At 42.9% G+C, this 22,988-nt stretch overlaps 1 protein-coding gene across 1 annotated transcript in view; it reads right to left on the reverse strand.

The window, feature by feature from the left end:
• The window catches only part of STYX (serine/threonine/tyrosine interacting protein), a 940,049-nt gene that overhangs the window by 602,646 nt on the left and 314,415 nt on the right, over positions 1 to 22,988 (reverse strand). The window contains exon 2 of the mRNA XM_044073567.1: positions 8,360 to 8,392. Coding sequence (XP_043929502.1) covers positions 8,360 to 8,392 — 33 coding nt within the window. The remainder of the gene's footprint in view (positions 1 to 8,359; positions 8,393 to 22,988) is intronic.

Here is a 22,988-nt window from a genome sequence, read left to right on the forward strand (position 1 = left end):
ATCAGCAGTGAAGATGTGTCTGGGGGCCCAGAAGGAAATGTATAACAATGAAGGGTAGATTTTTGAAGAAATTTATGAAAATATTTGGCATGGAAGATGTAAATTCAGTACTAGGAGTTTAGAGTGAATTTACGCATTACTCCCCAAGACATAAACCTTTGCTAGGCTAGAAAGAATTTACATTTCACCGGAACATGTGCATTTAACTGAAGGTCTCGATATGTATCCAATAACTATTTCAGACTATGCGCCAACAACAACTAAAATAGAAACACAAGGTAATTAAATAAAAATGAGACACCGGCGCTTTCCCACATATCTGTGGAAGAGAGTGGAATTTAAGGAATGGGTATGGAGATTATTCAGGAGCGTTTCGAGAGGAGAGAAATTATTTCTGAAAATATACCTAAGGAGTGGGATAAAATTAAGGTGAAGTTTAAAAATAGGGTGTAAATAAAAGAAAGGGAGCTATACTTAAGTAACAAGAATGATATAGAGGGATTGACAAATGTTAAAGTAGTGCTGAATAGGGAGAATCTCACAGAACAAAGAGAGGATCAACTGCAGAATACTAAGCAGAAAATAAGGGGTTTCTCCAATAATATACATAAGTGTAGGAAGACTGCTGTTAAGCAACTGTTTTTTCACAGCACTAGAGCTCAAAAACTTTTAGCATGATGACTTAAGCTACAGAAACAGAAAGGGCTGTTACCAGGCTTAGGAATCGTATAACAATGAAGGTAACAAGAGATCTGTAGACATATTAGAAATATTTTGGAAATTCTATGAAAATTTGTATAAAGCAGAGAAATACAGAAATCAAGAAAAGACAAATGGAAATGTTTATGGAAGAATTAAACATGCCAAGGCTAAAGGTAGACAAGGTATAATAACTAACAGTGCGGAGATAAAAAATGGCGATGTATAAGCAATCTACATGAAGCTCCCCATGAATAGATGGCACTCCTGTGAAGGTTTGGAAGCTAGGAGGGGGAAAAACAAAGATCTGGAAGTTTTTTTTAACAGTATTTTATGAGGAGGAGAAGTACCAACATTCTGGAAGAAAGCAGTGGTAGCTGTAATACCTAGAGAGTAAAGATCCATCAGATCCAGCTTCATACAGGCCCATTTCAATACTAAACCATCGATACAATGCTCCACTCGGGCATTATAGATAAGCTCACCAGCTTAAATATAAACCCCTATGTCACTAGATGGGTTGCAAACTGGCTCAAGGACAGAACCCACATGGTTAGAATAGCTGGAGCCATGTCAGACTCCAAACCAGTTACAAGTGGCATCCCACAAGGCTCAGTCCTGGGACCTCTCTTGTTTGGTATATATTTCTCGGAGGTACAGGCCAACACGGAAGGACTGTGGCTGACCAAGTTCGCAGATGACTGCAAACTGGGCGCCATAATCGACACTCCAGCCGACACAAGCATCCTCCAAAAGGGCCTCATAGAAACAGACAACTGGTGCCAGAGCCATGGCCTCAAGCTAAACGCCAAAAAGTGTATAGTCATCCCCTTTGGCAAAAACAAAGTGCCCACAAATTACTACATAGGTGGTAATCCATTAAGTACAGAAGAAGTAATTAGGGACCTGGGGACCCAAGTTGATAGCAATCTCTCATTTGACAACCACGTGGCCAAAGTGGTTAGAAAAACATTTTATATAGCCCACCTAATCATGAAGGGATTCACATCTAGATTAGGGGAGGTCATCGTGCCTCTTTACTCATCCCTCATCAGGCCCATAATCGAGTACAATGCCCCTTTTGGGATGTACCTTACCAAACACCTGCAGCAACTGGAAAGACCCCAAAAGTACCTCACCAAGAGGATCAAAGGGCTCAAACAGATGCCATATGCTGCCGGTTAAAGAAACTCCAGCTCTACTCAGTGGCATACCGCCTGCTCAGAGGTGACCTGTGCCTGACGTATAAGGCCATGTCAAACCTGGAATTAAGGGACATGCTGCACCTCAAAAAATCCAAATCCCATCGAGCTACACGCTCGAGAGACTTGAACCTCAGCACTGAAATAAATAGGACATGCTGGAGGGACAGATTCATAACCCAGTGGCTCCCTTCACTATGGAATAAAATCCCAGTCCAGGTTAGGCAGAGTCCCTCACTGATTCTCTTCAAGAGGAGTCTTGATGAGTGGATGGGAGATCATAGGTTTACCCCGGGTATCACTTCTGTGTCACTGTTAGACAGAGGCACAGTATACTAACCTCGAAAAAGGGCATAGCAAAATTAATTTAAAATGGGTGGTGAAAGCCAAACATACTCTGGCTAGGCTTATAAATGCCCTAGGGCAGATAGCCTAGTATGAACCTATAAAGTTATTATGTCTATAATAGCTAAAATAATGGCAAAAGTGATGCCAGAATTGATAGATATGGATCAATGTGGTTTTGAGGAGGGGAGGCAAACATTTGACATTAACAGAATACTGATGATCCACAGGGAAGCAGAAAGTAAGAAAATACCACTGTTGCTGATGGTCTTGATGCAGAAAAAGCATTTGACAGAGTAAGCTGAGACTTTAGGAGCAGAGCAATGGAAGCACTTGCATTCCCTGATAAAATTATAAGATTGATTAGATGGATATATGAAGGATCAGAGGTGAAAAACTGAAGTGGGTGGGGTCCTCTCTGATCATTTCTGTTTGAGAAGAGGAACCAGGCAGGGGTGTCTTCTTTTCCCCTTTGTTATTTCCATTATATTTAGAACCACTGGCAAAGAAAATAAGGGACTCAGAAATTCAAGGATATAATTGGTACGGTAGCAAGAGAAGCTGGCTCTATTTGCAGAAGATATTTTATACTTGACAAAACCAAAAAAGGACATTAAAGTGTTGTGGAACATTTTGAGATGGTTTCAGACCTTTTCAGGATACAGAATTAATGAATCTAAAACAAAGGAAACAGTGGTAAATTATGTACCCACACACAAACTGGTTCAGCAATATCAAAATTTATGGGGACATGATAAAATTAAGTATTTAGGGTGCATGGATTAAAATAATTCCGGTGTGGCAGCTAGGGATATGTGGAAAGAGACTAAAAAGACAATACAAAAACTGAGAAAATGGAAATTCTGTTATATGTATTTGGATAGTACGATAGAAGCAGCTAAAATGTTTTTAGTTCCTTTAGTCTTACACACAGGTCAGGCATATTTTTATCCACCAGAGAAGTTGTGGATAGCAATTAATAAAGAGCCAAAGGATTTTATCTGGGAGAGGAAGATGCCAAAAGCTGATCCTTCCAACAGAACAAGGTGGATTGGGATTACCCGATTTGAAGGGATATTTCAGAGCAACACAGTTAAGGCTCCTATACACAGCACAAGCAGAAAACTATAATTCAAAGTGGAGAGGGATGATGATGAAACTGGAAGGAAGCTAATGAATAAAATCAAACACAGCAACACGAAACATACACTAAGGAGGCAGTCACTGGAAACAAACTCCAACTTTTAATGGTGCATTAAAAGTTGGAGTTTGTTTCCAGTGACTGCCTCCTGAGTGTATTTTTAGAAAGCTCAAGAAACTAGGAGAGATTGGGATTTTGGATGCAGATCCTTAAGGAGAATAACAATAACCATACAGAATATTATATTCATAAAGTAGCAGAAAGTATTCTAAGAATTAATCCAACACAGGAATGGAAAAAGGAGATTCTGCCGATAGGGATGACTGCAATTATAAATACAGACAACAGGCAGAAGGGGTTTGGATATTCACCGGAGAAAATTGGCAAACGAACCAAGATATTAGGAGCAAACAAAGAGGGAAAGGAAATAGACTGGAAAGAGGCCAACAATTTATTTGGCCTGAAGGCTACAGACTGCCTTCCCCATCAAGGACTGATATCACAGTATGGGCAAAGAGAAAAACTGGAGGATCCTAATCGAAAGACCAGCAATGATAGCGTTTTTAGTAGAATCCACAACAGAAGCTGTTGTTAAAAAAGGAATAATTAGTACAGCATATAAAATATTGCATGATAATTTTAAGAATCAATTAATCAGAGGAGGTTAGAAAGGATTGGGAAAAGAGATTGCATAAGCAATTCACAAAGAAACAAGGGGGATATATGTATGTCTCCCAAATATGCAAAGTCTAGATGATTTTGTATCTTTGCTTGGAAGTGTTTACATAGGTATTTTTATACCCCCAGCAGAATTTTAACTCTGGTAGACAACAAATGTTAGAGCAGTGATGAGAAAGAAAGAGGTAATTGGGAACATATTTCTGTAATAAGTTGACAAACTTTAAAGATTCCCAGCAGATTCCTCTTTCAGAGGTACTGGGTGAGCAAATTGGTGTAATTAAGGAAATAATTTTTGAGCTATGATACAGAATCAGAATTACCTAGACATAGTAAGGCCTTGCTGAGCAATTATGGTGGCTGCTAAAAAAAAAACATTACTAGAAAACGGAAATCAATTCTTAACTTAACCAACTGTAGTAGAAGTAGTGAATATAGTAACAGAGATAAAACAACTGGAATTGGGATATTTAGTAAAGATAGGAGCAAATTGCATAAAAACATGGGAACAATACCTGCAGAGGGCAAATGAGGTTCAAAAGGAGGTAAGATCTGAATAAGCTATGTAATATCAGACAATGATCAGACAGATGAGTGATGTATAATGTTTTCAACTAAAATTATGTTTACTATATGGTTTGTTTTTATTTATATGAATGTATGATTGTCTGTGTTACATGTGATAATCTAATAATGATATTGCTTGTTAAAAAAAAAAAAAAACTGGCTCTCTTGCCAACTGAGGGGACCCCAATAGCCACACAGGATGTGGCTAACTACTACCAGTCCATACTGACTATAGGTGGTACACCAGATGGATCCGGGCTAAAAGTAAAGTGGTCTGAGGTACAACAAATAGTCACAGCAGAGTCACTCACCTGAAAAAGAGGCAAACTGCTAGCCTGCTGTGGTAGCAAAGGCTGTCTGCTTAATTTTTTATTTTTGTGGCCAGACGAACCAACCATGGGACAGTAGTCTGTTCCATGGCCAAGCTAAAAATGGTGCCTCTTTCCCAGAGAAGACAAGCAACAACTGCCAGTAAACACTACCAGTCCACAAAGGTTATTTTTGACAGGAAAACACAAACTGTAAAAAGCACTCTAACACTATGCCAGCCTTACAAAAAACAAATAAAATTTCTTCACAAAAAAGTGTTTTCAGTTACTTTACACTACTTTTAAACTAACATGAAAAATATGAGTGCTCCATTAAAATGTATGTTAGTCTCGAGATAGCCCATTAGAATAACACACTCACGGCTTTAGAATAAAATACTCACAGCTTTAAAATAACTTTTCAGAAGAGGAAAGTAATAAATCATCAAAAAAAATTAAGAAAATGGAAGGGGTTTCCCCGAAAGGGAACTTCCTGGAAAAGGAAAGCACAGGCCGTCCCGTAGATCTTCAAAAGCATCAGGAAGAGCAGCATTAGTAAAGCTCTGAAGGGCTTTGGGCCCAAACATGTCCTTTAGTCAGTTAAGCTCAACCTGTCTAACAGATTGGGTGCGTGGAAAATACCCTGAAGCTTTGGAAGCTGGCCGACTGTTGTATCCTTGGCAGAATACAACTTGCATGGCTAAGGCTACTGCAGCAGTGATCAATATGATGAGTGTCTGAAGGAATCAAAGAGTAGTGAGCTTGGATGAGCTACAGATGCATCCATTCTAGCTTTATTACCATCTCATTAAGCCTTGCAGTGTTGCTAAGGCCCTAAGAAAAAAATGCAATGCACCTCTACCATGAAGTTTAAGATGTTTTTATTTCTCCATAATCAATACAATACAATTAACCCTCTCTTTAGAAGCCATTATCAGTCCTGATGCCAAAAAGCTGAAACAGACTAAGATGCCACAACAGCAAAAACAGATAACAGATTTTCACCAATGGGGTACTTACCTGAACTTTGAAAGCCAGGCAGTACAAATAGACTGACAAGACAACACATTCTATCATTAGCAAACTGTGGTAATAAAGAAATTATAACAGTGTGGGTAAATGTCCTTTTTTACACCGCTGTCCTGACATGTAGATGGGTGGGCATCCACATGGTCGGAAAGGGGGGGGGGGGGTCTCTGCAAATCTGGACAGCTCTCAGGGCATATGTGGCAAGAAATCCCAGTAGTCATAACTGCAACTGTGAATTGTGTGATTAACATCAGAAATACCGTTACTGAGCAACCACTGCCAATTTGGCATGCCACAGAATAGTTTCAGTGCTGAGTCTAGACCTAAACCTAGGCAGTTTTCTGCATGCCTCAAACACTCTTGCAAAATGTCTGCACCTGGAACAATATCAGTATTGTACTGGTTTACGCACTGATGAAGCTCACAATGGCAAATTGGTAACTGCTCAACAGGCACAAAGTAACTGCTGCTAGTGTCGGGGGGGGGGGGGGGGCATCTCCTATACTTGTTATTTTCCCTGACTTTAAAAGGCCCTCTGTCAATTTTCTGAGAAATAACCCTCTGTTACTGTTCACCTGGGTTGCTTTACTTCATAGGACAGTGGGACTTAGGACTGATTCTTTGCCCACCTCTTCCAAAAGGCAGCATTGTCCATGTATTTAAAGCTTTTAAAAGTATGCCACTATCAGTGAGAACAAGATGGAATCCCATCAGTTCTGTTTTCCCTTTCTGTGCTGTTAGTTTCCTTTTTTTAATTCGGCTAAATCCATATACTGACTTTTGACTTTGTATCTTCCTTATCTTTAACTGATCTATTTCTCAAAAACTCAGCATCATTCTAATTTGCGAAGCTTTTTAGAACACAGTCAAATATCATAAACTTACTTCTGGAAGCTTTACAAAATCTTTGTGTTCATAGTGGTCTACACTGTGTGAGGACTGTGAACAAAAAAGGCAGAGGTGAAGTATTCTGATGCAATGCCTACCACAACCATGCTTAATGGTTAAGATCTTTACCTCACAGATACAAGGTACAAGTCTTGATACTGACCTGGCTAGGCTTGTAACAGTCTGCAAATTAAACAGCCTTGTATTTTCCTAAGGACCTATGAACAGACTCCAGTGGCCGAGTCACTACATTCTAATCAAAATGGACAGGAGTATTTCAGTATGACGAAACAAAGTAATGCAATACATACTACCTACCAAGAGAAAACCGTAATCATGTGAGCAACAGCCTTGAATCAATGAAGATAGCTGAAGATGGTGCCCATTTTACAGTACCAACTATATGGCCAGGCAACAGCAAGGCAAGAGTAGTCTCACACAGGGGTATCCTTCAAATGTTAGTAGCTCTGGCTACAGTACAACAAATACTAGTGATTACAACCCAACTATTGGGAATACAGCAACAGAAATTCTCAAAAAGAAAAACAAAGCAGTAAATTCAGTCTTTGAAGAAAGAGCTCCTCTTTCCACATGGTCAGAAAAGGCACATACCAACTTCCCCCTACAGCAGCAACCCAAAACTAATTTGCAAGCAGACAAATGACATCAATGAAGGGATACATTAGTTCAACAGGTAGCATACTTATCTTTAGTTCTGGAAGACCAGAAGGCTGTAAGCTCTATTTTAACTCCAGGTGACTGGATTAATTTTCAAATTGCTGACACACAGTGCAGCATAAGGGGGTGCTGAACTCATGAATGTGCCATTCTTTGGATGACATCCAAAGCACAAATCTCCTCTGCTTTAGATGGCTGTACCTCAGGTGGATGCAAAATATCCTACAGCACCTACTGAAAAAACTTTAGGGAAGTCCCCCAATGACTTAGTCAAACTTACCCTAGCAGTACAAGTACCATCCCCAATCTCGTCTAAAGAGAGGCCACTAGCCTAGAGGGACTAACCTGGTCAAAACGGATAAATATAATAAAAGCCAAATGATGCTTCAATATGACAGTTACTCTGTCTTCTGACAGCTTATTAGAATAGAATATCCTAATTAAATACCTTACAAGTGACAGCCAAATACAACCAAACAAGATGCACAAAAGCAATGAAGACTGGCAAAATCGGAAAGAATCCTGGAAGAAGTGTGACAGAGCTGGAGTGAGGCAAAACAATTTAAAAGGAGTTTAAAATGGACAGGTTAACACACAAGTATGAAAAAAAAGAAATATACTTGCTTCCAGTGTTATGGAAAGTCAACTTCAAAGAATGGCAAAACTAGTAAAATCAAAATGGTTCCAAAGTAGAGTAAATCATTAATGGTAGCCTTACACAATATCTGATTTAATGTGTCTATACGCTGATGATTGTTTCACTGTTAAAATATTACAACACAAATATAAAGTTATGTCAAAAATACATCACAGAGAAAACATACCTGCATTTCTCTTCTCTTGGGGTATGACCAGTCCTTAAAAGAAACACAGGTAGAACGCATTACAAAACGTTCAAGGACAAAGGCACTTAAATACTAACGCCACATAATTACACTTTTCATTTAAAACACTAAACGTTTAAAAGAATTCAATTCATTGCAGAGCTGATGGCATATATGAATAAGGTCCTAACTACAGTGTAGGCCACCAGTGTTAAACTAACAGCTCAGGCACATGACTGTGCAGAGAGAATGGATGTATCTAGCCTTGGAGAGGAGAGACTGTAGCTCTCACCTAGCTTGAACTGTGGCTCCAACCGAGATGGCGCTGCTGGAGAGCAGAAGCTCGTCAGGCATTGAATGTGACCGCTCAAACTGCTGATGGTAGTCCCAGCAGACGTAGAACACATACACGAACTGAGAGAGCATAGGCAGGCCTCACAGTGATGCGAGTGTTCCCATAACAAATGGGAGTAGGGATTAGGTTTATAAATGAAAAATGCTCTCGCTGTCAGTAGACACTGGCAAGTTCAAAAAGCACTGTGACGGCTGCCTCTATGACAGCCCCTTAGTGGGCCTGATGGTCAGAAGGCACAGGGGGGGGGGGGGCAAAAACTATTTAAAAAAATTCACAGTCAATGTGCCTTGGTCTATATTCTCTTGGAAGTATATTACCCACTTAATTGCATTCTTTAAATCAGTGTTTTTTATTATTCTGAACGGTAGCAAAAAAGTACAGTTGTGTACACCTACCATAAATGTAGATGTTCGAGTGTCTTCACTGTTGCAGTCATAACTGTAGGGTGTTCCTGCTGGCAGGCAGCCCGAGGTCGGCCAGAATTCCAAAGTCTGGGTCCGGCGTCGGCTGTACCAGCAAGTACCCTGACGTCAGAACGCAGAGGTATAAAGCTGACAGCCGACGCCATCTTCTCCAGCCTTTCTTGCCCCAGATGTCAGAAGTCCCCCAAAGTAACCAAAAGGTGTCCAAAAAGGAAACACAAATACACCACAAAAGAAGAGGAAGATAGAACAAGCAAAAAATAAGAGGGTACTGGTGGGAGGGAAACACCGACTGCAACAGTGAAGACACTCAAACATCTACATTTATGGTAGGTGTACACAACTGTACTATGTTCTTCGTGTTTCACTGTTGCAGTCATAACTGTAGGGTGGAATCCCAAAGCTGTGATGAGGGAGGAGGTTATGCAGAAGAAGGGGCAGCCAGAAGACCCTGCAAGACAGCAGAGGCAAAACCTGCCCTAGACTTAGAATACAAAGGGAGATTATAGTGCTTAGAAAAAGTATGCACTGAACTCAAGTGGCAGCTTCCAAAATGTCCTTGGTAGGAACTCCTCAGAGAAAAGCTGCTGAGGTGGCAGCTGCTCTAGTAGAATGACTTCTAACAGTACCTGGAATCTGCTTCCCAAAGTGAGAGTAACAAAACCTTATCCCATGAGCAATCCATTTGGAAATAGTTTGTTTAGAAACAGCCTTGCCTAGAGAACTGGAGGCATAAGAGATAAGCAAATGATCAGATTTTCTGAAATCTTTAGTTCTGTCCAGGTAAAACCGTAGTTGTCTGTGTACGTCCAATGAATGTAAAATCCTTTCCCCTTTGTTTTGAGGATTTGGAAAGAAAGTAGGAAGGTGAATAGTCTGATTTAAAGCCACTTTAGAAATCACCTTAGGCATAAATGTAGGATTGGTCCTCAAGGCAACTCTGTCTTGGTGGAAAATAAGGTATAGTTCCACAGCCATGAGAGCTTGCAACTCTGACACCCTTCTGGCAGAAGTCAAAGCTAATAAAATAGCTGTCTTCCAGGATAAGAACTTGATATCCGAAGAAGCAGCAGGCTCAAAGGGAGGTAAAGTTAGTTTCTCCAAAACATAATTAAGATCCCAAGCAGGAACAGGAGGAGTTCTGGAAGGTCTTAAATTCTTAGCCCCTCTCAAGAATTGTCTCACCAGCTGGTGAGAGAAGATGGGGGGATCAGTGTTGTAATGAGCCGAGATAGCAGAAGCATGGATTTTAATGGAAGAAAAGGAGAGGCCTTTAAGCAAAAGGTCTGAGAGGTAAAGTAAAATGGAAGAAATGTCAGGCAAAAGAGGATCAGAACCTCGATCCCGCATCCAAATACAAAATCTTTTCCATTTAGAAGCATAAGATTTTCTAGTGCTAGGGCGCCTAGCTTCGAAGAGAACATCCAAAACTTGTTTGGGAAAAGCAGAAGGAATCAAAGGCCCTTGTAGAGCCAAGCTGCCAGGCAAAGAGTCTTGATTTGAGAGTGTAGCATCTGACCCTGATGCTGGGACAGAAGAGAAGGAAACAGAGGCAGAATCCATGGAGGTTCCAAGAACAGGAGTCTTAAAGTTGGATACCAAAACTGCCGAGGCCAATTTGGAGCTATCAAAATGATAATCTTGGGTTTGTCCTGTTTTATTTTCAGTAACACCCGAGGCAGAAGAGGAAAAGGAGGGAAGGCATATCCCGAAATATTCCTCCAGCTGAAAGACAGGGCATCCACTTTCCAAGCTGTTTTGTGGAAGGACCTGGTGCAAAAGAGAGGCAGCTGATGATTGAGATGAGATGCAAACAGATCTATCCGAGGGCAACCCCAAACTGCCATAATCCTGCTGAATAAGTTGGGGTCGAGCATCCATTCGTGAGGATCCAAAAGATTTCTGCTTAGGCTGTCTGCTAAGAGATTCTGTTTTCCTGAAATGAACTGAGCTTGAAGATGCAGATTCAGATTTAGAGCTGTGTCCCATAAACTCACGGCTAGTCTGCAAAGTGGGTATGAGTGGGAGCCCCCCTGCTTGTTTATATACCACATGACTGTGGTATTGTCTGTGCAAATCAGAAGATGGCCTGGTTGCAAAAGACTCTGGAAGGCTAGAAGAGCATTTTGTACTGCCAACATTTCCTTCAAGTTGATGTGCCAGGGAATATGCTTCTTTGTCCAATAGCCCTGCTGGCAATTGTTTAGGTAATGAGCTCCCCAAGCATAATCCGAGGCATCTGTGGTTATGATCTGAGCAGGATGAGGTAGACGAAAGGGATTCCCTTCGTTTAAAGCACAAGCCCTGGACCACCAGAGGAACTCTTTTTGGAGGCAGGGAATCAGAGGTATTATTGTTTCCAGGCTGTGGTAATGCTGAGACCATACACTCTTTAGGTACCATTGAAGTTTTCTCATATGAAGCCTTGCATTTGGGATCAACAGGATGCAAGAAGCCATGTAGCCCAATATCTGCAGGAATTTCCTTGCAGTGAGCTGAGTTAAAGTAGCCAAGGTCTTGAAAATTGATGCCAGCTGTACTTGCTTTTCTGGAGTAAGGAAGGCCCTTTGTAAGCTTGTGTTTAGAAGAGCTCCCAAAAATATCATTTGTTGAGAGGGGATCAAATGTGACTTTTTTGTGTTCACTGAAAATCCCAGAAGTAGGAGAAGACGCTGAACAAACTGCAGATGTTGAAGTAAAAGATCCTTGCTGTCCGCCTGAATAAGGCAGTCGTCCAGATAGGGGTAAATTTGAATCCCTTGGAGTCTGCAATAAGCTACTACTGGAGCCAGACACTTGGTAAAGACTCTGGGCGCAGTAGATAAGCCAAAGGGCAGTACAGAGAATTGAAAGAGTCTCAAACCTGCCTTGAATCTGAGGTATTTTCTGCGTTCCTGTCTGATGGGAATGTGTAAATAGGCTTCCTTCGGGTCCAATGTCACCATCCAAGCATCCTGGGAGAGCATGGGAAGAAGTTGTTGCAAAGTAAGCATCTTCAATTTTGGAATCTCCAGAAAGGTATTTAATACTGAGAGATCCAGAATAGGTCTCCATGAGTTTTGTTTCCTTGGGACCAGAAATAGTCTTGAGTAAAAACCTTTTCCCATCTGTGGAAGTGGAACAGGTTCTATGGCTCTCATGGCCAATAAAGCGTCCACTTGATTTAAGGCCTCTGACCATTGATGTTTTGGCAGATCCAGCCAACCCGAAGACCTTGGCAGAGTATGAAAGTGGAATTTGTAGCCTCTTAAAATCACGTCTAAAACCCATTTGTCCTGGGTAATATGAGTCCAAGTTTGGTAGAAAAGAGAAAGTTTTCCTCCGAGAGGGGCTTCCAGGCAAGGAGGACCTGTAGCCCAACGGAGAGAGTCATTGGGTCTGCTTCTTTTGTGATTGAGGTCTGTCTTCTCCCCTCCTAGGTGAGGAAGCAGTCCATTGTCTTGACCTGTAAGAGACCTGAGCCTGCGCCCGACCTCTGGAGCGTCTATATCTTCCCCTTTGAGGCCTGTCAGACGTGGGAAAGGACCAATTTTTGGAGGGCCAATTTCTAGAAAATCTAGGAGGTTGAACTTGTAAAAAAATCTTTGACAGTCTGCATAGATTTTGCTTTTTCTTCCATCTTTTTAATAACCTCCTCAGCCTTGGGATCCAAATAAAACATCATGCTGAACAGGGGCATCTAACAGTTTAGCCTTAACCTGCTCAGGTAAATTCTGCTCACGAAGCCAAGCATGTCTCCTGATAACAGTACCAGAGGCTGCGGCCCTGGAAGAAGCTTCCAAGGCATCAAAACCACAATGTAAACTATGTTTGCTAACTTGTTCAGTTGCATGCAATACAGCCTGTAATTCCTTGTCCTCTGCACATGCAGGAAAGGTAGAGAGCCTTTGCTTTAAAACAGACAAAAGAAATTGCTGACACTTGAACATGTGAAACTGGCAATTTAAAGCTCTAACAGAAAGAGTAGCCGAAGTGTAAACCTTTTTGCCCCACCTGTCCAAGGCACGAGAATCCTTTTCAGAGGGAATAGGATTTTTAGATGAAGCGGCCTTAGCAGCCCTAGAACCCTGAGAAATGGTTTCAGGATCAGCAGAAGGGTTCTTAAATAAGAATTGATGGGAGTCAGGGACTCTGTAAAATCTATCAGGCTTAGAAGGAGCAGGTGGCAAGGAATCAGGATTCAGGTTAGCTTCAGAAAAAGCATCATCCACAATATCAAGTACAGGAGGAATAGCCAAAGGTCTGTGTTGAGAGAGAAGGGGAAATTCCCTAAGTCTCTTCTTGGAAGCATGATAATCCTGACCTTCCCAATGAAAATGCTCCCTCATCTCGTGTAAGGTTTCCCCAAAAGAGAAATCTTCAGGGGGAGAAGCAGAGGGAATAGAGCCCTCTGCATCAGAATCCTCATAAGGAGGAAAAGAATAATCCTGGGTCAGAGGAAGAGACAGAAGACACAGAAGCCTGATCAGATGAATCATAAGGAATATCCTGTCTAGGCCTTTTTTCTGGAGGAGGGTGAGAACCCCTAATCATTGTCAGTAAATCTTCAGCCATCCGGAGTAATTGCTTCTGGGACTTGGGAGCTGTATCAGAGGAAGCTTGAGAATAAACCTTTGGTTTAACAGGAGTCTTTGACTTTGCCTTTGTAGAAATAGTGATATGAGAAGGCCTGAAAACCCCCTCAGAAGCCGGTACCTGCACAGCGGTTCTGGACCCATCTGAAGGAGTGACGTCCGAAGGTCCTGCAGCAGATAAAATACTAGGCCTCGAAGGCTCCCCATGGGAGTCCGTGTCGGCCATCGGTTCCGAAGTGGCGGACGACAGGGGCTGCAAAAGCGCCTCACTGATGACCGCCGAACCCGAAGCTGGCTCCGGCTGCAAAGTATCTTGTTTGGACCTCAGAGGCCTATCCTTGTCCTTGCGTTTCTTTTGAATTCTGGTTGTCGGTAAAGTATCCGACGACATCCTATAATTGAATCGTCTACCGAAATAATTCAAGGCCCAATCGTACCTACGTTTGATAGTGCGAGAATTAAACCTGGCACAGAATCGACAGCAAGAAACTTCGTGGTCAGGGCATAAGCAAGGAAGACAGTAAGAGTGGAAATCTTTATGAGGTATTTGTTTTCCACACGATATACAATTATTAACTTTTTCTGACATCGGAGGAGCAAGAAAAAAGTTTCCCCAACGGGGTACTTAGCTTGAGAAGAGAAGTAGAAAACTTCGGACCGACGACAATCAAAGCACGTTGTCCTGAATACGCCAACCGACGACTTGCGAGCTGCTTTCCACCGCACGGCAAGAAAGACTGGGGAAGATGGCGTCGGCTGTCAGCTTTATACCTCTGCGTTCTGACGTCAGAGTACTTGCTGGAACAGCCGACGCCGGACCCAGACTTTGGAATTCTGGCCGACCTCGGGCTGCCTGCCGGCAGGAACACCCTACAGTTATGACTGCAACAGTGAAACACGAAGAACATCTGCCAAGTCAGTTCTCTCTCAGACATTCTTGAAACAACTTTTTGTTTTATGTTTCCAATAACAGTAATTTAAGTTAACAGTTCTCTTTAAAAAGTACTTTTATGCGTAATTTGAACTTCTGTCCAAGCGCATTACCTGAATTTCCAAAAAGATAACTTGGATGATCAAAATACTGTAGTGGAAATCTTTCCACTTAAGTTAATGATTACCACTGGTGTTATAATCATAAAACCTGAAGTTATGCACTGTAATCTGAATTAAAAATAAGTAAATAAAAAAAGAAGTTATGTATTCACCATAACGTTCCATGTTTGTTGTCCATCTCGCCGTTCATTCTTACAATGATGGGTTCTGAGCCAATCTCGGCTGCGACTCGGCTGAATACATAGCTGAAAGTCTCAAACTTGGCTCGTGGCAAGTAGGTATCCCACAATGCAGTGATGTAATTACCCAGATCTTGTTTGCTGCTGCTACTACTGAATGAAATATAAAACTATATACATATATATACCTATACCTATACACACATATATATATATATATATATATATACATGTATACATCTATATCTATATATATATATATATATATATATATATATATATATATATATATATCTATATATATAAATATATCTATATATATCTATATATATATATATATATATATATATATATATATATATATATATATATATCTATATATATCTATATATATATATATATATATATACACAAATATTTCCTATTCCCCACAGAAGGAGAAAAACTGCAACAAAACTCCTGAAGGTAGTAAAAAAAAATCCACCAGGTCCACAAGGAGTCTTTGGCAGGGGGAAGGAGCGAAGGCTCGTAAGAATGAACGGCAAGATGGACAACAAACATGGAACGTTGTGGTGAGTACATAACTTCTTTATGTTATGTTGTCCTATCTTGCCTTCATTCTTACAATGATGGGACTACGTCCCTAGCACCTTTTTCCTGGGTGGCTCACAAGAGTACACCTTTAAGCACTGTGGAACCAAAGGAGGCCCTGTCCCTGGAGGCCAAATCCACTTTGCAATGTGTGATAAAAGTATGAGGAGTAGTCCAAGTAGCTGCTGCACAAATGTTATCCATAGGAATTCTGGCTTGAAAAGCAGAGGAAATAGCTAATGCTCTAGTGGAATGAGCCTTCACTTTGAATGGTAAATCTTGGTTATTTGAGGTATAGATGTACGTAATGCAGTTTGAGAGCCAATTGGAAAGAGTAGTTTTAGAAAGTGAACTACCCTTTTTTGCGTTAGAAAAGGATACGAATAACTGGTTAGATTTTCTAAAATCTTTGGTCCTAGGCAAACAGAATCTGAGTTGTCTATACACGTCTAGTTGATGCAATTTGTATTCGGCCTTGTTGCTGTGATTAGGAAAGAACACTGGAAGCTCAATAGATTGCTTTATGTTAACTGAAAAAGAGACCTTGGGTAAAAATGGATTAGTTCGCAAGGATACCCTATCTTTATGAAAAATCAAATATAGCAGTTTGCTAGAAAGACCTTGCAACTCTGATACTCTTCTAACAGATGTTATAGCCACCAGAAAAATTGTTTTCCAGGAAAGGAACTTGAGGTCTGAAGATGATGAGGGCTCAAAAGGTAGTAATGTCAGGTGAGACAAAACAAAATTTAAATCCCAAGGAGAAAGGGGCTCCTTAAAGGGAGGTCTTAATAAGGAGGCACCTTTCAAGAATGCTCTACATAACCTGTGATACATTAAGTTAGAGATAGAGTCACCAATGTGGAAATTTGAGATTGCAGCAAGTTGTACTCCGACAGTTGCTGCAGCTGAACCTTGTTGAAAGTGTTCAGCCAAAAATTCTAAAATAAAATGGATGGGTGCAGAAAAAAGGATCAACGTTCCTGTTTTCAGCCCAGAGAGAAAACCTTTTCAGTTTGCTAGAATACAGTTTTCTAGTGGAAGATTTATGAAAGAACATTAAAGTCATGTTTAACTGTAGGAGTAAAATTGTGAAGCCGGACTACGTTGGGAAGTGGAGCAGCCAAGCTGTCAATTTTAGGGTGTGGTGAGAAGGATGAAGTGCACCTGACATATGTGTCAGCAGATCTGGAACTGGGTCCAGAGTCTAAGGCTTCTCCTGAAGATGAGGCCAAAGGAAGGGGATCCAAACTTGATGAGGCCAGTAAGGAGCAATGAGAATTACCCTGCTTCCCAAGGACTGTGCTTTCTGAATGACTCTGGGTATGACAGGAAACGGAGGAAAGGCATACAGACGTCCCAAGGGCCAATAGTGAGCAAGTGTGTCTCTGGGTGTCTCCCCCGGAGGGCAGATTAGGGTAAAGTAGTGGCTGCACTTGGCATTCATGGGAGTGGCAAAAGGATCGCAGCAAGGTAGACCCATGTTCCGAAAATCATTTCCACTACATTCTGAATGAGAGAACTTGTGAGGCATTCAAATTGCCCTGCTCAGCTTGTTTACTATCACGTTGGACTTCCCCGGAATGTGCGTTGCTATTAGAAAGGGCTGGGAAGAAAAGTACAGTTTTGTACCTACCACAAATGTAGATGTCCGAACTGGATAGCATCTGCAGTCATAACAAATGGGTTGTCCTGTCGTCAGGCAGCCCTTCGGTCGGCCGGATTCCAAAGTCTGGGTCCGGCTTCGGCTGATGTCGCACTTCACCCGACGTCATCTCTGCTGGTCTTCGGGTATAAAGGCATCAGCCGACGCCATTTTCCTCAGTGTTTCTTGCCCCAGATGCCAATTGCCCTCTTGGAAAGCTAAATTTTGGATAAATGCCAATGTTTCCAAAATAGTAGAAGGCAAACACAAAAAATAAACATGTATGTACATATATACAAACAAATACACCATAAGAGACTCCCCCCCCCCAGCTAGCTATTAGGAGGGTAAATACCCTAGGAGTACCGCAGAGGGGAAGGAGAGAGGGTAATCCTGACTGCAGATGCTATCCAGTTCGGACATCTACATTTATGGTAGGTACAAAACTTTACTATGTCCTTCATGGATGCATCTGCAGTCATAACAAATGGGTAGAATACCATAGCCAAACTAGGGGAGGAGGAATAATAATTATGGTGTAGTCAGGATCCCTTGCAGTACAGCAGTGGCAAACCCTGCTCGGGATCTAGAATATAGAGGTAAATTGTAATGCTTGGCAAATGTATGCACGGAGGTCCAAGTAGCCGCCTCAATAATGTCCTTGGTTGCCACTCCTCTTAAGAAGGCTGTGGTAGTGGCTGTAGCCCTTGTAGAATGAGGTCTTATGTTCTGTGGAATTGGTTTTCCATGGTAGGAGTAACAGAATCTTATGCAATTTCCTATCCATTTGGAGATTGTCTGTTTGGAAATTGCTTTTCCTTCCCTTCCTGTTGCATAGGCTACAAAGAGCCGGTCAGTTTTTCTGTTACCTTTGGTTCTGTCCAGGTAGTAGCGTAACTGTCTGTGTACATCCAAGGTATGCATTATTCTTTCACCTCTGTTTTGTGGATTGGGAAAGAAGGTAGGTAGGTGGATTGCCTGGTTTAAAGACACTCTGGATACCACCTTAGGCATAAATGTAGGATTAGTTCTCATGGACACCCTATCTTGATGGAAGATTAGGAAGGGTTGCACTGCCATTAAGGCCTGTAGTTCCGAAACCCTCCTTGCTGAAGTAATAGCCAGTAGGAAAGCAGTTTTCCATGACAGGTGTTGTAGATCTGCTGTTGCTGCTTATTCAAACGGAGGGAGTGTAAACTTTTCTAGTACAAAATTCAAGTCCCATGCTGGTAATGGTGGTTTCCTAGGAGGTTTTACATTCTTGATCCCTCTGAGAAACTGCCTGAGTAGAGGATGTGAAAAGACAGGAGGATCAAAGCTGTATTCTGCTGAAATAGCTGATGCATGTATCTTGATGGAGGAATAGGACAGGCCTTTTTCTTGAATCTGAGAAATCTTGACCCTGCCATTGGAATTGTTCTCTCATAGGTTCATAGGTTCATAGGTTCATACTAGGCTATCTGCCCGAGGGCATTTACAAGCCTAGCCCATAGTTTTGTGGCTTACGCCACCCCTTTAGTATGGGGAACTATACCCATTATTTTGCTGTGCCTCTGTTGAGCAGTGACACTGAGGTAATCCCTGGGGTATATCTGCGATCTCCCATCCATTGGTCAAGGTTTCCCCAAAGGAGAATTCCTCTGGTGGAGAAGCAGCTGGAATGGATTCTTCAGCATCTGAATCTTCATAACTGGAAAAAGGAGCCTCTGGCTGGTCTGTAATGTCCGAGTCATCCGCAGAATCATCAGAGGACACAGGCTCGGGGGGCTCTGCTCTAGGTCTCTTTTCTGGGGGCTGAGAGGCCCTGTCTGGGTGAGATTGGGATCCCCTAATTAAGGAAATTAAATCTTCTGCCAGAGTAAGCATTTGTGAACTAGAAGTGGGCCTGAGTGAGGGTGGTTTAACAGGCACTGATTTAGCTGATTTGGCTGCTTTAGCCTTGGCAAAGGCCTTAATAGACATGGCTGCAGGAGGCCTAGCAGCACCACGTGCTGGGGTAGAGATATCCAAGGGGATGGTGTCTGATAGATCAGTAGGAACCACAGTAGTAGGCAAAATTTCTGAGGCTGATTCAGATAAGGTAGCAGGAGCCTCAGTAGTAGTCATGGATTCGCTGAAGATTGACCAGTTTTCTCGGTTTCGCCGAAACCGAGACACTCATGCTTGCTTAACCGTGGTTTCGGCCGAAACCGCGGACCGCGAGTGTCGGTCTTTTCTTTGCGTTTTTAACAATTTGGGTAGTCGGAGGATCCGGCGGCATAATGTACGCAAAATCTGAGCCGAAAAACTGTTCAGCAAACTCCGACCGACGCCTAAGCGTTCGTCGGTTGAAGGAAGCACAGGCGAACAGGCTGCTACGTGTGGTCTGGGCCTAAGCAAGGCAAACAGTAAGAGTGGAAATCTTTATGAGGTATTTGTTTCCCACAAGTTAAACAGTTATTGACTTTTTCTGACATCGGCTGAGGCAAGAAAGAGTCCCCAACGGGGTACTTAGCTTTTAGAAGTCTTCGAAGTAGTATTCGGTAGTAGTAATCTCTGGATCTGACCGACCGGCACTTGCGAACAGCTTCTGCTTTGGGCGCCACGCGGCAAGAAAGACTGAGGAAAATGGCGTCGGCTGACGCCTTTATACCCGAAGACCAGCAGAGATGACGGGTGAAGTGCGACATCAGCCGAAGCCGGACCCAGACTTTGGAATCCGGCCGACCGAAGGGCTGCCTGACGACAGGACAACCCATTTGTTATGACTGCAGATGCATCCATGAAGGACATCTGCCCATTGCCAAACTCTTAGGGCCTCACGACAAAGGGGCTAAGATCTGGTGTCCCCCTGCTTATGCACCAAACCACAGACACATTGTCTGACTATTGCAATTATCCCTAGAGGAAGAGAGTCGTAAAGTGCTTGAAAAGCAAGAAGCACTGCTCTCATCTCTAGGACATTTATATGCAAGTGAGCCTTGGACTGTTCTCTCCAGATAATGCCCCTCCCACCCTATCTGGGAAGCATCCGTGGTCACCATAGCTACAAGTTGTTGTGGAACAAAGGGTCTCCCTATGGTCACATGACTTGAGTGTACCGACCATCTTAAATCATTCTTGCATGATTCTGTTATCCTCACCGGGTGAGACAAAGGAAGTTCTTGAAGTGACCACTGGGACAACAGCCACTGAAGGATCCTCATGTGCATTTTGGCAAGAGGAACCAGTGTTATTGTGGAAGCCATTTCCCCTAGCAATCTTAGAATTATCTTTGCTTTTACCTTGGTCTTGGGGAGAAGACAAAGTATTTGTTGTCTAAGTGCCACAAAACTCTTACTGTTGGAAGATGTGCTACCATGGAAGTGGTGTCTGGATCTGCACCTATAAATGTAATATGTTGACAGGGCAACAAGGCAGATTTTTAAAAGTTGACTCATACCCAACTGAGTGCAAACATCCAACGTTAGATCCCTGGCTTGCTGGAGTAGATGCTTGGTGGTGGCAGATAGGAGCCAGTCGTCTAGATAGGGAAACATTCGGAATCCTAGACGTTTCAGGTGAGCCGTGACTACTGCCATGCATTTGGTGAACACTCTGGGGGCTGTAGTGAGATCAAAGGGCAGAGCTCGAAACTGGTAGTGACTGGCTCCCAGATGGAAGCCTAAGTACCTTCTCGATGTCCTGTCCATTTTTATGTGGTAGTAAGCATTTTGAAAGTCTATTGGGCACATCCAATCATCTTTCCCTAAAAAGGGAAGTACACATAACAATGTCACCATTCGGAACTTTGACTTCTGGACAGATTCGTTTAATTTGCTTAGGTCCAATATGGGTCTCCAGTTCCCTGTTCTTTTTGGCACCAAAAACAATCTTGAGTAAGTTCCGAATCCTATTTGGTCTGGGGAAGACTTCTTGGATGACTCTTTTTTGCAACAATTTTTGAATCTCTATAGCTGCTTGCGCCCTTAGATTGGGTGGAACATCTGGGATTGTTCTGGTCTGTGGAACAGGATGGGAGAATGGAATGGAGTATCCTCTGGATATTATTTGTAGTACCCATTTGTCTCTTGTGATAGCTTGCCAGGCTTCTGGGTACATGGACAAATGTCCCCCGACTGCCTCCAGAGTACAGCAGTCGGGCCTCCTTTCAGGAGTACTGATAAGGGTGTCCACGAAAGGAATCGCGGTCACCCTGGTTCTGCAGGCCGCCTCTGCCTCTAGGGTGGCGTCTACCATTGTTACCTACCCCTCTGCCCCTGGGGAAGGAATCACCCCATGCATCCTGGAAAATTCTCAGGGATCTTTTGAACCATATTTTCCCACTCTTCTGACCTTTAGGATGAGGTCTTGAAGGGACGGAAAAACATACTCCAATGGCAGAGAGAGTTTTCCTTCTTGCTCACATCACGTGAGTGTCTTTTACTTTGGGTCCAAAGAGTGAGGAACCACCAAAAGGGGCATTAGTAAAAGTAGACTTAAAGGGCTCCGCAAAATTGCACAAGCGCATCCAGGAGTGTCTCCTGAGAGAAACTCTGGAACCCGCTGCCCTGCTCGCTCCATCAGCTGCGTAGGATATCAGCCTCATGGAGGAGCTGACAAAGGAATTTAAGGTGGACCGCTGGGAGAAGACCTTTTCATTCACCTTCACGGCTAATGTACCTTGTAGAGTATCTGCTACAGCTTTCAGAAGATCTCTTTGTAGCCTTGTAAAGTGAGATAGGTAGTTCAGCGAGCGGAGTGAAAATGTCACTGACGAAGAGACACACTTCCCATATCTGTCCATTGTTAGAGAATCTTTATTCGGAGGATGAACAGATGAGGATGTCTTTGAAAGTTCCTTCTTGGTGGCTGCTGCCACCACCATAGCATCTACAGGTACCCCCTTAGTGAGAAAATTATTTTCCAAAGGAGTTGACAAGAATTTGTTGGGCCTCCGAGGGACTGGTTCTATTATGTCAGGTGACTCCCACTACTTTCGACTAACAATGTCCATCAGCTCATCGAAAGGCGGAGACACCCAGGAGGCTGAAGGTTGAGGCCCAAAAGCCTTCAGGTAGACTGACTCCTCCTCAGAAGGGGTGGTGGCCTGCCAGCCGCCTCTCTGCTTCAGGATCCCTAGAATATCTGCAAATGAGATATCAGAGGATGACCGTGGGGACCATTCAGATTCATCGAGGTCAGTGTCTGAAGTGACGGACTCATCTGGGGAGTCTACGTGCTTCCTCCTGCAATTTCTCGTCTGAGGTGGCTCCTCAGAAGGATATTCTGGTCAGGCCACGGAGGAGAGGGGTTCGCCCAATGGGGGATCCTGAGGCTCTGGATCTCTGCTGTCCTGTGGAATTGGTGGTGCCGAGACAGTAGCCGGTGCCTTACGGGGACGAGTGCTAGTATCCTTCTGTAACGCTGTATGGGTAGACAACACACATCAGCTCAAAGGTGGATCCCACAGGCTCCGAAGACTTCCTTGGCTCTGAGGAGATGGAGAAAGGCACCAGAATCAGCGAGATCAGACCCGAGGCCGATGTGGGAGCCGAGCTAACCTGGGCCGATGGTCCAAGGGGTAGGCTCAGCACCAAAGATGATTGGGGCTGAAAGGGGAACCCCGGCTCCCAGACTTTCCGGATGGCACCAAGAGAGTCGGAGCAGAAGTTGGCTAAGTGAACACCAAAGGGGGTCTCGGGATAGTACAGTTGTGTACACTTACCATAAATGTAGATGTCCAAGTGTATTCACTGTTGCAGTCATTACATTTAAAGTAATCTGCTGGCAGGTTGCCCTCAGTTGGCCTGATTAACAAAGTCTTGGGTCCTGCGTCGGTTCTGTCCCTT

Source organism: Protopterus annectens, chromosome 6.part0, assembly GCF_019279795.1.
Source record: "Protopterus annectens isolate FY-2018-M chromosome 6.part0, PAN1.0, whole genome shotgun sequence".
Taxonomy (NCBI): domain Eukaryota; kingdom Metazoa; phylum Chordata; order Ceratodontiformes; family Protopteridae; genus Protopterus; species Protopterus annectens.